This window comes from Callorhinchus milii, unplaced genomic scaffold (assembly GCF_018977255.1).
Source record: "Callorhinchus milii isolate IMCB2004 unplaced genomic scaffold, IMCB_Cmil_1.0 Scaffold5, whole genome shotgun sequence".
NCBI lineage: Eukaryota > Metazoa > Chordata > Chondrichthyes > Chimaeriformes > Callorhinchidae > Callorhinchus > Callorhinchus milii.
Genome location: NW_024704746.1, coordinates 43,084,621 through 43,100,062, shown reverse-complemented (window position 1 = coordinate 43,100,062; position 15,442 = coordinate 43,084,621). Strand labels below are relative to the sequence as shown.

The 15,442-nt window shown below is 47.5% G+C and overlaps 1 protein-coding gene across 3 annotated transcripts in view; it reads right to left on the bottom strand.

Annotated features, from left to right (window-relative positions):
• LOC103179424 (calcium-dependent secretion activator 2) overlaps positions 1-9,429 on the bottom strand; it is a 104,304-nt gene extending 94,875 nt beyond the window's left edge. For all 3 annotated transcript variants that reach the window (XM_007894716.2, XM_042335347.1, XM_042335348.1), the window contains exon 1: positions 9,371-9,429. In XM_007894716.2, coding sequence (XP_007892907.2) covers positions 9,371-9,391 — 21 coding nt within the window. In that variant the 5' untranslated portion in view covers positions 9,392-9,429. The remainder of the gene's footprint in view (positions 1-9,370) is intronic.
• Positions 9,430-15,442: the final 6,013 nt, after the last annotated feature.

Sequence of the window (15,442 nt, the reverse complement as noted above, 5' to 3'; positions counted from 1 at the left end):
GAAAACAGAAGGAAGTTTCTCCAGGTATCCTGGTCAAGATTCCCCCAGATAAAATTGCTCATTTGTTTCATGGCTGTTTGTGGAACATTGCTGTGCGCAGTTGTGCTGCCGTGTACGCCTACAATTATACAGTCACTCCATTTCACAGTAAATCTTGTGAAGCGTTTTGAGACATCCTTCTTTTGTGATAAGGCACTATACCAAATGCAAGGATTATAAATAATAAAAAACCTTGCTCATTAAAGGTGCAACCATGTAATCTGCTTCTTGTGCGCTATATCAGCCTATTAGAATCACAGAAACCATCCACACAAGACCACTCAACCCATTGTATTGGTCTTAGTGTTCGTTCCTCCAGTAAATCCCCATCCAAATTCCAATTTCCTACTCTTTTTCCTGTACCTTCACCAGGAAGTGATTGTTGACAGGAACGCCTGGAGATACACCCATCTCTAATCAGTAGAGGCTTTAACAGATAAAAGAGTTATCAGTTATCTAATCTGACACATCCTAATTCCAGAGAGTATTAGGCACAAGTTAGTAAGAGTCAAGGCTTGGAAACCCCAGCGTGTGTGTTGGGGTAATTGCTGGAATTTAACCAGCTAAGCCCACATAGCTTGCCATTGAGAAACTCCCTTCTCTTTTCCAATAGTGCCACGGGATCTTTAAAATCCACCTGAACAAGCACAGACAAGGTCTCAGTTTAATAGCTCACCAAAAAGATGGGATCTCTGACAATGCAGAAATCCCCCCCACCCACTGCACTGGAGCATCAGTCTGGACTGTAATCTCAAAGTTCTCGACGAGGGGGTTGAACCCTCAACCTCCTGACTCAGAGACAAGAGTGCAATTGACTGAGCCAGACTGAGACCTTCAATTCTGCACAAAAGTGTAAAGGGTTGTAAGTAAGCAGTCGCACAGGCTGCTTGTCACAGAACCCTTCCTCATTGTCCCTCCGGTCAACCCACCAAGTCCTGCCAAACAGGAAGCTTCAAATAATAATTACACAGTCCCCCGTTTCCACCATCAGAATAATTTATTCAGACAAACGCTGACAGTAATAGAGAGCTGTTGTTCTGTCCAACTGTTAATAATTTTACTGCAGATCCTTCACAAAGGGTTAGAGGCGGGTCTCAATTTCAGCCATCTCTTAGCAACTGTAAAAGCTCCACTGGTGAAAATGCTACATACTGTAATTATTAGGAACCCCATCTTGGGACAAGCCACACTGCCAGGGCTGGCATACAGTGCAATCTCAGTGTGCTCCCAGAAGGGATTTGGATGGCCTCATAAAGCAGAAGCCAACTTGCCACTGCAATCGTCAGAGATGCTCATCGGAAGTCCAGTGTCCTCCAGACCTAAACACTCTCCATGGATTTGCCCAGCACCAGGGGGGATATTGTCTCATAATAATTATTATATCGCTCTAATGTCAGCCTGGCTCAGTCACTCCACTCTCACCTCCGAATCTGTGAGGTCGTGGGTTCAAGTCCTACGTTGGGGACTTGAGTTTACAGTTTCATCTGACGCTCCAGTGTAGTGATGGGGGTTTATTGTTGGAGGCGCTGTCCTTGGGATGGGATGTTAAATCAAAGACATTAAACAAGAGCTTTGCAAAGACAACTTGGTGTGTCTACAAGAATTCATAGCCTCAATAATTCACAGTAAATCCTGCAAAGCGCTTTGAGGCATTTTGCTGACATGATATCCAATGTACACACTTTTATTATTATATGTTATATTATTATTACTGGTCAGGCAGACATTAAAGATCCTGTGGCGATGTTGGAAAAGAGAAGGGTGTTTCTCTCTCCCGGTGTCCTGGCCGACGATCCCCCAGATTAAAATTACTCACTCACTTCATGGCTGCTCAAGGGACGTTGCTGTGTACAAATTCGCTGCTGTATTTTACCTACAAAATACACAGTCACTACACTTCACAGTGGATACTGTGAAGCACATGGAGGTGGCTCTGTGATATGAGGCGTAATATCAAATATAAGGGTTATTATTATTATTACTGATCAGATACACATGGCTGCTCAGTGAGACCTCGAGAGGGGGTGATAGTGCGGAACCCAGAGCCCACGGGCGCAGAACCAACTGATGTTTGAAAAAGGGATAGACAGATTGGTGCATGGACACACGGGGGAATTAAGAGGTACAGGTTGTGGTGCGAATATGATTTAAAAGATTGTATATGAAGGGGTGGGGAGGATAGGGCAAGGCAGTTGGATTGAAAGGACAGCTTGCTCTGAGAGCTAGTCAGCCAAATGGCCTCCTTCTGTGCTACAAATCTCAATGATTCTCCGATCCTCTACAGTCTTATGAATTGGTGGAAAAGGCTGTACAGCCTCCTACATTCTTCGAATGATGTCAGAGCTGAGAAACAGGCTGGTCGGCCCATCAAAAGCCTGTGCTTTTCTCCACATGAGCCACTGACTGAATCCCATTTTCCCCACGAGCTTCCCCTGTAGCCTATAATGCTGGCAGCCAGGCCAATAATTACAGTCATGATAGTGATGGGACAGATTATTGAGCTATGAATGGAGCAATCCATGCATGTGTTTGAAAACCACACATTAAATCACTCACAAATCAAGAGGCATTGCTGCGACTGAGACTGGGGAATGCTGACAGACCCTTTCAGAAAAACTGCTTAACTTGGCATCACCCTGGCTCAATTGGTAGCACTCATCTCACTTCTCCATATCTAAACACCCACCCAGATACACAAACACATACACACGCAAGGATCACCCAAAAAAACAGGTTGCCTCCAATTGTTCCAGACACTGTGTGCGCGTGCATGCTTGCGTGCGTATGTGGTGATAGACATTTCCTGTAGAATTTTTAGAGAGCATCGTGGCCCCTATCCAGTCACAGACTCATACAGTGCCGTACCCCAATCTCTCTTTACCGAATGCCATCCCCGGCTCACGTACAACCAACGTCTCCAAAAGGCGCTAAAGATCCCACAGCGCGATTGGAAAAGAGAAGCGAGTCTCTCTCTCTCTCCCAATGTCCTGGCCGACAATCCCCCTGATAAAATCAGACACTCAAATCATGGCTGTTTGTGGGACACTGCTGTGTGCAAATTATCTGCCACGTTCACCCACAAAACACACTTTCACTACACTTGGCACGTGGAAAGCAATTTCATTCTGATGACTCTGGAGATGTCAAGCTTTCCGGTCGCTGGGTCAAATGCAAAATTATTTTCACAACAGGCATCAAACCAGGCCATCACTTGATCATTTAGGTGTTTAAAGCCATTTTCTCCCTCCTTCACACGCCCCAAGCACAATAAATAACAGCAGCTTCAAATAGCCGAATACTTGTCAAGCAGCTGCTTTTGCTGAGCTGCCCTCCCACACCCTCAAGTTACCAGTAATCACCTGTGTGCCAGTCTCATCACTGCCCTACAACAACTGAGTGGGAGCTCTGCAGCCAATGACTGAATGCACTTGTTGTAACCACAGCTCTCACAAATTAAATGCTCCTAACAAGGTCAAACATTTGTCAGCATGCCTCAGTCGCTCGCACTCTCGCCTCTAAGTCAGAAGCTTGTGCATTCAAGCCCCACATGGGGGACTTTTGAGATAACAGTCTCGGCTGATGCTCCAAAGCCATGTTGGGGAGTGGTGGTAAGGGGGTTACAGCGAGCCGCATTGTCGAGGGTGCCGTCCTTCAGTTGAGACTTTAATAAGAATACTTTAAACCGAATGCTTGTCCTGCAAGATCCCCCGCCACTATTCAAAAAAGAGAAGGGAGTTTCTCTCTCCCGGAATCCTAGGCCAACAATCCCCAGATAAAAATTGGTCAATTGCTTCATGGCTGTTTGTGGGAAATTGTTATGCCCAAATTGGCTCCTGCATCCATCTATAAAATACTCCTGTGAAGCGCTTTGAGATGTGATAGGTCACTGTGTCAAATGCGAAGGTTATTAATTATTGTATCCCCCTTCAATGGGGGAAAGTTCATCACAGCCTTACCCACATCTGTAAAGTAAATGAGTACAACCCACGTGGGTCAAGAGGCAGCGAAACTCCCCCCACCCTCCCGCAGAGCTTGTTAATGGAAACATCCACACACCTAACCTGCAGATAGATGAGGGAGGACGCAACAGTGAGAGTCCCATCCCATCAACAGTGGATCAACACTACACGCTAACGCTCTCAAGTCCCCGCAGGCAGTCAGCGCATTGTGAGAGCTTGTCTGCCACCTGTTTAACCAGAGAGAAAGGCTTCACTGTCCTAACAAGCTGCCCTTCGGGGGGGAGGTGAGAGATGCCATTCTCTCCCCCTATATTTAACTTTTCTGCTGGCTTTGTCAAGCACTATTTACTCTTTGTTTAAAACCAGCATTGGGACTCTTTTATGGAGCTGGGTGGTTGATGAACACCAAAGGGCGTGGATAAATGTATTGTCCCCAGCCCATGGAAAGGGAAAAATGATTAGAGTTATTGGAGTGTGGAGTGATTTGCCTGAGGGCATTTAAAGGGCAATTAGGATAGGCAGTGCGGAGGAAGGGCAAGGGGAGGAGCAAAGACCCAACACTGATACAATGGGTCAAATAGCCTGGATCTGAGTCGGTCAACCTAGAAGTTGGGAGATTTCTGCCAGAGCTGGCTTATTCGGCAGCCTGGAAATGGGAGTAACAATCTTATACAAGATATTATTACAGCATTTTACACTTGTATAGTGCCTTTCACATCGTCAGGACATCCCAAGGCGTTGGCCAGTCGAGAGTTTGGGCCCAGGTTAGGGGTGGGAACCGAGTAGGGTGAGGCTGAGGGGGTGGAAGGCGAGTGGGGTGGGGCTGAGGGGGTGGGAGGATGACTGAAGGCAAAATCAAAGAGGAAGAGTTTGCACCCGAGCTGGAGTCAAGAGAGGTGGAGGGCAAGGAAGGTCGAGGTGGGAAGATTTCAAAGGCACAGTCAAAGAGAAAGATCTTGAGACGAGCCTTGAAGGAGGCGAGGGAGGTTGTGGGTTCAAACTCAATGTCAGGATTTGGAACTCATGTAGTCTCTGCTTTCACTCCAGTGCAATGCTGGGTGAGCGATGTATTGTCGGAGGTGCCGTCCTTCAGATGAGACATTAAACCGAGGTCCCGTCTGTACCTGTTCAGGTGTACATTAAAGAACCAATAGCACTATTCAAAAATAAAAGGGAATTTCTCTTTCCCGGTGTCCTGGCCAACAATCCTCCACATAAAATTGGTCACTCCCTCCATGGCCGTTTGTGGGACATTGCTATGTTCAAACTGGCTGTCGCATTTTCCCCACAAAATACACAACTACTACACTTTACAGTACAGCCTGTAAAGCGTTTTGAGGCATCTCAATGTATTCCCATGAATGATAATATTTATGAGAATAATATTCTCATACATATTATTATTATTCATGAGTTATTTGCCTCATGCGAACCTGTATGTGTGCGTGCAGTCTGCAGTGTGTGCACAGTCTGAATGATCTCAGCCTGTAGCAACAGCTGTTAAGCAGAAAGAGCCAAGCCCAACACTTAGCAAACATAGCCCCAGCGTGACTCAGTAACAGGACACAGGATCACAGGCGAACATCCACACGGCAGCTCAGAGCCTAGCAAACAGGAAATGGAACAACTTGACCAAAAAAATCCTCATTTTACGTTATACCTAAAGCGTCAAAATATTTCACAAAGTTTCAGTTATTCTGCAAAGTGCAGTGACTGTATTGTGTGGGCAAACACAACCGTTAATTTACACATAGCAATGTCCAACAAACAGCCACGAAGCGAATGACGAATTTTATCACGGGGATTGTCAGCCAGGACACCAGGAGAGAGAAACTCCATTCTTTTTTCCCCCAACAATATATTTAACGTCCATCTGAACAGACACAGATGTGAGCTCTGTTTAATGTCTCATACAAAAGACGGTGCCTCCGGCAATGCTCGCTCGCTCCTTCTCCCCCTTCCACCCAAACTTTGCCAGAATGAGCATTACTTTTTTTGAAAACATCTTACAACAAATCCATTTTGCAAACGTGTCATTTTTCACACACTGCATGTACCCCTGCTGCATTGCTGGGGTGCCATCCTTCAGATGAGATATTAAACTGAATCTGTTGAGGTAGACATTAAAGATCCCACCGTATCATTGGAAAATAGTAGGGAGTTTCTCTCTCCTGGTATGCTGGCTGTAAATCCTTCAGGTAAAATTGGTCACTCACTTCACAGACGTTGACATGCGCAAATTAGTTGCAACATTCATAGTCAGCAATCAGCAACAAATCACTGCAAAGCGATCCGAGATATTCCGCCAGTTATAGGTAAATATGAGGATGAACACACCGGAAGTAAGCATGATGTCTCCCTCCAGGGAGGGAGTGCGCTTTCTATTCCAATACAGAGGAATTTCCACATTTAGGTGGCATACGTGGAACACTAGGTCTGGTTTGGATACTCTTAAGTACAGTGATGGGTTGCCGCATGTGTCAAATACCCAGCTGATTACAGTGATGGCTTCCTGCGTATCTCAGACACCCAGCTGATCAAAGTGATGGGTTTCCACATGTGACAGACACCCAGCTGATTACAGTGATGATTTCCCTGAGTGTCAAGACGGCTGATAACGGTGATGGGTTTCCATGTGTGTCAGACACCCGGCTGATTACAGTGATGGCTGTCCATGTGTGTCAGACACCAGGCTGATCATAAAATAAACTGAGGATTATTATTAGTCTTTTCTAAAAAAAAGTAGAATTCTTACTCACACAACTTTGTTTATGTAAAAGATTTAGTTACTAAATTCTGTGCTCGCTTCCATGTTTGCTTTCATCACTTCTGTTTTTCAACCAAGTTTAACCACAGGATAACATCTCTAGGCTGAGCGCTGGGTATAGAGTGTTCAATCGGGGAGCAATCGCCTCTCATTCCCAGAGAAGAAACACTTTCATTCGATTCATGTGTCAGAATGCAATTTGCACCTGAACAAAATCAAACGCGTGATAATTCGGGGATGAAATCAGCGCCAAAACACGCAGTGAATGGCGAGAGAGCTAAGTCGCATCGAGCAGGCTCACGTGCTGAAATTAATCCTCTTTGGATCCCACCCTCTCTCCGGCATGGATATCCAGCCTCCAGTGTCAAGTGATTTGAGACAACTGCCTGACATCAAAGCCGATCTAATTGGTGTGTATTATACTCGCACTTCACACAATGCCTTCTGTGTCCTAAACGCTTCAGACAATTTCTGACAAGTGTAGTGACTGTGTGATTTGTACGTGAACAAGCAGCCAATTTGCACACAGTAACGTCCCACAAGCAGCCACAAAGCAAGTGATCAATTTTATGTGAGGGATTGTCAGACAGGACCAGGAGACAGAAACTCCCCTCTCTTTTTCAACAGCGCCACAGGATTTTATTGTCCACCTGAACACACAGGCGGGACATCAGTTTAACATCTTATGCAATTTCCAGTGCCCCCTCCTCCCACATACACATACGCCCAGTACACATACAAGAGAGTGTTAGCCTGGCCTTTCACTTATGGGGGTTGGGGGAGGGTTGAACCCACAAACTTCTGATCAGGAGACGAGTGCTACCGAAAAAGTGGGACTGCCGAAGTAGTCCATTTAAAGTGTGTGACAGCGGCATCCAAATACACCGTAATTTAATCAATAACTAATTCATTTTGTCATCACAAAACCTGTCAAGTTCAAAACAGTAAATAAACAGCAGCCAGTGTGTTTAGACAGCATGGGAGAAAGAAGAACGCGGCAGCCAATTTGTGCACAGCCATGTCCCACAAACAACCACAAAGTGAATGAATAATTTATCTGAGAGATTGTCGGCCACAGCACTGGGAGAAAAGCTCGCCAGCTAGTAGATCTGGTCTGAAACCAATCCTATTGGGATGCTGAAAAGGGCAAACAATAATAACTTTAACAGCAGCAATAATAATAACAATAATATTAATAATATTATTTATCAATAATAATAACAATAATCCTGGCATTTGGATAATAATAATAATTCTGGCATTTGGATAATAATAATTCTGGCATTTGGATAATAATCCTGGCTATTGTCCACCTGAATGGCAGAGGGGACTTCGGTTTAACATCTCATCCGAAGGAAGACACATCCGACAATGCAACACACCCCCAGGACTGCGTAGGAATGTCTTCTTAGACTATGTGATTTCAAATCCTGATGTGGGGCTTGAATCCAACAACAACAACAACTCGCACTTATATGGCGCCCTCCACACAGGGTAGCATCTCAGAGCGCTTAATAGCAGTGGAGCCTGACTTCGACTGGGGGGGGGGGGGGCAGGTGGCTGTAAGCGCAGTCGAACAGGAAAGTTTTCAGGCAGGACTTGAAAGAGGGGAGAGAGGAGGCACGGTGGAGGGATTGGGGGAGAGTGCTCCAGAGTTTCGGGGCGAAATGTTTGGACTCAGAGTGCTACCACTACGCCAGGCTGACAAACTTGACAGACTCCCTCACGCACCTCTCTTACTCAGTTATTTTCTCACTCTCTCACTGAGTGCCCAGTGACTGGCTCACTCTCTCACTCAGTGATGTACTCACTCACTTCTTCATTCAGTAACTGACTCCTCTCCCCCCAATTCGCTTAGTGACTGACTCACTCTCTCCTCACTTGCGCTCTCACGCTCACAGCGAGTCTCTCGCTCACTCACTCTCAGTGTCACTCACTCTCAGTGACATTCTCACTACCACGAGTCTCTCACTCACTCACTCGCTCACTCACTCACTCATAGTGAGTCTCTCGCTCACACACAGCGAGTCTCTCGCTCACTCACAGCGAGTCTCTCGCTCACTCACAGCGAGTCTCTCGCTCACTCACAGTGAGTCTCTCGCTCACTCTCTCACTCTCACAGTGAGTCTCTCACTCTCACAGTGAGTCTCTCACTCTCACATGAGTTTCTCACTCTCACAGTGAGTTTCTCACTCTCACAGTGAGTCTCTCACTCTCACAGTGAGTCTCTCACTCTCACAGTGAGTCACTCACTCTCACAGTGAGTCACTCACTCTCACAGTGAGTCACTCACTCACTCACTCACTCACTCACTCACAGTGAGTCTCTCATTCACTCTCACAGTGAGTCTCTCACTCACTCTCACAGTGAGTCTCTCACTCACTCTCACAGTGAGTCTCTCACTCACTCTCACAGTGAGTCTCTCACTCACTCTCACAGTGAGTCTCTCACTCACTCTCACAGTGAGTCTCTCACTCACTCTCACAATGAGTCTCTCACTCACTCTCACACATCGAGTCTCTCCCTCACTCTCTCACTCACACAGTGAGTCTCTCACTCACTCTCTCACTCTCACAGTGAGTCTCTTACTCTCACAGAGGCTCACCTTGTGCTGGCGCCGGGCCATGTCGGTGGGCTGCTTGGCGGTGAAGGGGTGGGCAATGCACCTGAGGAGGAAGACATAGAGCTGCAGCGGGCGGCGCCGGTTCTCCTCCCGTTGCCGCTGCCGTTCCTGGCGGTCCGTGTCGTTGCTCGGGGCCGGGCTGGGGCAGGGGCAGGGGCTGGGGGGGCTGGCTGTGGGACTCGGGCCGGGAGGAGCCAGCACCTCAGCCCTCACCCCTTCCAGCACCTCGTCCGGCTCCTCTTCACTGGAGGATGGGTCTAGCATCGCGACTGCCTGGCGCACAGAGACACCGACTCAAAGACTGAGAGAGAAACTCTCACACACACAGACTCACACTCACAGACTGGGAGACAGACACAGAGACTGAGAGCGAGACTCACACACACACAGACTCACACTCACAGACTGGGAGACACACAGAGACTGAGAGCGAGACTCTCACACACACAGGCTCACACTCACAGACTGGGAGACAGACACAGAGACTGAGAGCGAGACTCACACACACACAGACTCACACTCACAGACTGGGAGACAGACACAGAGACTGAGAGCGAGACTCACACACACAGGCTCACACTCACAGACTGGGAGACAGACACAGAGACTGAGAGAGACTCTCACACACACAGACTCACACTCACAGACTGGGAGACAGACACAGAGACTGAGAGAGACTCTCACACACACAGACTCACACTCACAGACTGGGAGACAGACACAGAGACTGAGAGCGAGACTCACACACACAGACTCACACTCACAGACTGGGAGACAGACACAGAGACTGAGAGCGAGACTCACACACACAGACTCACACTCACAGACTGGGAGACAGACACAGAGACTGAGAGTAGACTCTCACACACAGAGACTCACGCTCACAGACTGGGAGACAGACACAGAGACTGAGAGTAGACTCTCACACACAGAGACTCAGACTCACAGACTGGGAGACAGAGACTGAGAGAGATTCACACACACAGACTCACACTCAGACTGGGAGTCACAGAGACTGAGAGAGACTCTCACACACACACAGACTCACACTCAGACTGGGAGTCACAGAGACTGAGAGAGACTCTCACACACACACAGAGACTCACACTCAGACTGGGAGTCACAGAGACTGAGAGAGACTCTCTCACATACACAGACTCACACTTAAACTGGGAGTCACAGAGACTGAGAGAGACTCACACACACAGACTCACACTCAGACTGGGAGTCACAGAGACTGAGAGAGACTCTCTCACACACACAGACTCACACTTAAACTGGGAGTCACAGAGACTGAGAGAGACTCACACACACAGACTCACACTCAGACTGGGAGTCACAGAGACTGAGAGAGACTGACACACACAGACTCACACTCAGACTGGGAGTCACAGAGACTGAGAGAGACTCTTTCACACACACAGACTCACACTTAAACTGGGAGTCACAGAGACTGAGAGAGACTCTCACACACAGACTCACACTCACAGAATGGGAGTCACAGAGACTGAGAGAGACTCTCACACACACACAGAGACTCACACTCAGACTGGGAGTCACAGAGACTGAGAGAGACTCTCACACACACAGAGACTCACACTCAGAATGGGAGTCACAGAGACTGAGAGAGACTCTCACACACAGACTCACACTCACAGACTGGGAGTCACAGATACTGAGAGAGACTCTCACACACAGACCACACTCAGACTGGAAGACACAGAGACTGAGAGAGACTCTCATACACACACAGACTCACACTCAGACTGGGAGTCACAGAGACTGAGAGAGACTCTCACACACAGACTCACACTCAGACTGGGAGTTACAGAGACTGAGAGAGACTCTCACACACACAGAGACTCACACTCAGACGGAGTCACAGAGACTGAGAGAGACTCTCACACACACAGACTCACACTCAGACTGGAAGACACAGAGACTGAGAGAGACTCTCACACACACAGACTCACACTCAGACTGGGAGTCACAGAGACTGAGAGAGACTCACACACACAGACTCACACTCACAGACTGGGAGTCACAGAGACTGAGAGAGACTCTCACACACAGACTCACACTCAGACTGGGAGTTACAGAGACTGAGAGAGACTCACACACACACAGAGACTCACACTCAGACGGAGTCACAGAGACTGAGAGAGACTCTCACACACAGACTCACACTCAGACTGGAAGACATAGAGACTGAGAGAGACTCTCACACACACAGACTCACACTCAGACTGGGAGTCACAGAGACTGAGAGAGACTCTCACACACAGACTCAGAGACTGAGAGACACGGAGACTGAGAGAAAGACACACTGACTCACTCTGAGACTTGAGAGACTCGCAGAGAGCGCGACACTCGCACAGCGAGTGACAGACAGATATACCAACAGAGAGAGAGAGAGAGAGAGAGAGACACACACACACAGGACACAGACACAGACAGAGAGACACGGAAAGAGAGAGAGATAGAAAGAGAAAGACACCGACTCAAAGACTGAGAGAGAGAGACACACACACAGAGAGACTCGAGAGAGCAACACAGAGCAAAACTCAAACAGAGAGTGAGAGAGAAGAGAGACACAGACCTACAGATACACAGCAAAGAGAAGCTGCTCCTCCCGCTTCATCACCGCTTTCGTTTCAGAGTCGCAGTCTCTCCCTTTCCATCCCTCCCACACCCCGTCTCTGTCCCTTTCCCTTCTCCTCTCAATCTATGGGGTTAAACACACACACACACACACACAGCCCCAAACACTGAGACACACACACACACACACACACACACAGCCCCAAACACTGAGACACACACACACACAGCCCCAAACACTGAGATACACACACACACACACACACAGCCCCAAACACTGAGATACACACACACACACACAGCCCCAAACACTGAGATATACACACACACACAGCGCCAAACACTGAGATATACACACACACACACACACACACACACAGCCCCAAACACTGAGATACACACACACACACACACACACACACAGCCCCAAACACTGAGATACACACACACACACACAGCCCAAACACTGAGATACACACACACACACACAGCCCCAAACACTGAGATACACACACACACACACACACACAGCCCCAAACACTGAGATACACACACACACACACAGCCCCAAACACTGAGATACACACACACACACACACACACAGCCCCAAACACTGAGATACACACACACACACAGCCCCAAACACTGAGATACACACACACACACACACAGCCCCAAACACTGAGATACACACACACACACACACAGCCCCAAACACTGAGATACACACACACACACACACAGCTCCAAACACTGAGATACACACACACACACACAGCCCCAAACACTGAGATACACACACACACACACACACACACAGCCCCAAACACTGAGATACACACACACACACACACACACACACACACAGCCCCAAACACTGAGACACACACACACACACAGCCCCAAACACTGAGACACACACACACACACACAGCCCCAAACACTGAGATACACACACACACACACACACAGCTCCAAACACTGAGATACACACACACACACACAGCCCCAAACACTGAGATACACACACACACACACAGCCCCAAACACTGTGATACACACACACACAGCCCCAAACACTGTGATACACACACACACAGCCCCAAACACTGAGATACACACACACACACACAGCCCCAAACACTGAGATATACACACACAGCCTCAAAACCCTGAGATATACACACAGCCCCAAACACTGAGATACACACACACACACAGCCCCAAACACTGAAATACACACACACACAGCCCCAAACACTGAGACACACACACACACAGCCCCAAACACTGAGATACACACACACACACACACACACACAGCCCCAAACACTGAGATACACACACACACACAGCCCCAAACACTGAGATATACACACACACACAGCGCCAAACACTGAGATATACACACACACACACACACACAGCCCCAAACACTGAGATACACACACACACACACAGCCCCAAACACTGAGATACACACACACACACACAGCCCCAAACACTGAGATACACACACACACACACACACAGCTCCAAACACTGAGATACACACACACACACAGCCCCAAACACTGAGATACACACACACACACACACACACACACACAGCCCCAAACACTGAGATACACACACACACAGCCCCAAACACTGAGATACACACACACACAGCCCCAAACACTGTGATACACACACACACAGCCCCAAACACTGTGATACACACACACAGCCCCAAACACTGAGATACACACACACACACAGCCCCAAACACTGAGATATACACACACAGCCTCAAAACCCTGAGATATACACACAGCCCCAAACACTGAGATATACACACACAGGCCCAAAACACTGAGATATACACACAAAGCCCCCAAACACTGAGATATACACACACAGCCACAAAACACTGAGATATACACACACAGCCACAAAACACTGAGATATACACACACAGCCGCAAAACACTGAGATATACACACACAGCCCCAAAACACTGAGCTACACACAAACACAGCCCCAAATACTGGCACACACAAAAACAATAACAAAATTAAATTTGTATAGCACCTTTCACATCGGGAGGACGTCCCAAGGCGCTGGACCATCAGTGTTTCGGACCCGAGCTGGGACCAAGCACTGAGATATACACACAGCCCCAAACACTGATACACGCATGCGCACACACACATAGCCGCAAACATTGATACACAAATCCCAAAGACAACAATTTTGTGTGTATGTATATATTATATATATACACACACGCACACACATACATGTCAAGAGGAGGTCTAAAAGCTCAGATTGGGGGATTAAACTGGATTGGGGGGGGGCTGGTGGGGTTAACCAAAACGAGGTTGAAAGGGTCTTGAGGTGGCTTTAAGGTGGTGAGGGAGGTTGCAAGATGGATGGACTTCAGGATGATGTTCCAGAGTGTGAGAGTAAAATGCTTGAGAGCCTGGCCCGCCGATAATATAATAATCCTTACAGTTGATACATCACCTTTCAAGTTGGGAAGATGTCTCAAAGCACTTCACAGTATACACTGTAAAGTGCAGTGACTGCGTGTTTTGTGAGCAAACTGGGCTCATCAGATGGAGGACATTTTAGAGTTTGAAATATGAGGCGCACCTATATTCGCTGGAATACAGGGAGCCAGGCAAGGATGGGGTGATGGACTCGCGAAGCCTGGTGCAGGAGAGGACATGAGCTGGATGGTCTGTGGCTCGTGTAGGGAAGAGCAAGGTTGTAGAGATGAGAGAAAGCCAAGTAAGTTTGAACCCAGGTAGAAGGTTTGTAGGACAGTTAAATCTGTGGTCAAACAAGACACCGAAGCTCTGCACCAACACCAATGAGGGGGAATGTGCATTCATGCAGATTGATACAGTTAATCTCTGACCTGAAAAGGCACTGATGAGAGCTAAGCAAGATAGCTCCAAGGTTTGACTGTCTCCAGCTTGGTCCACAAAACCGCTTCACTGGGCATATTGTAAAGTATGTCCGGTAAACATTTGCACGTACGGTGCACATCAGGCGGCAAGTGTGTCTCACCAGGGTGTGCGCGGGCGCACACGTGGATGTAGTGCACACAGGGGCGACTCCTGACTGTTTTAAAGGCAGTGTCCCCCAAAAAAAAATGTGTGCCCAACCTATGTGTGGTGAAGGAATGTAATTTAAAACATTTAATATTTTTTGTATCGGGAGAAAGGGGAAAATGAAACAGAAGATATTGTACGTTGTGTTTGTTTTGGATTTCGGTTATACCGAATATTATATGTATAAATACATATATACTTTTTAAAAAAGGTTATATTGTAAAGTGGATCGACTGTGTATTTTGTGGGCGTTTCTGAGCTGGACTGATACTCATGTATACACACACATACACACACACACATACTGAGCCAGGCTGACACCAATGCTATATAATTTAACCTAAAAAGGTT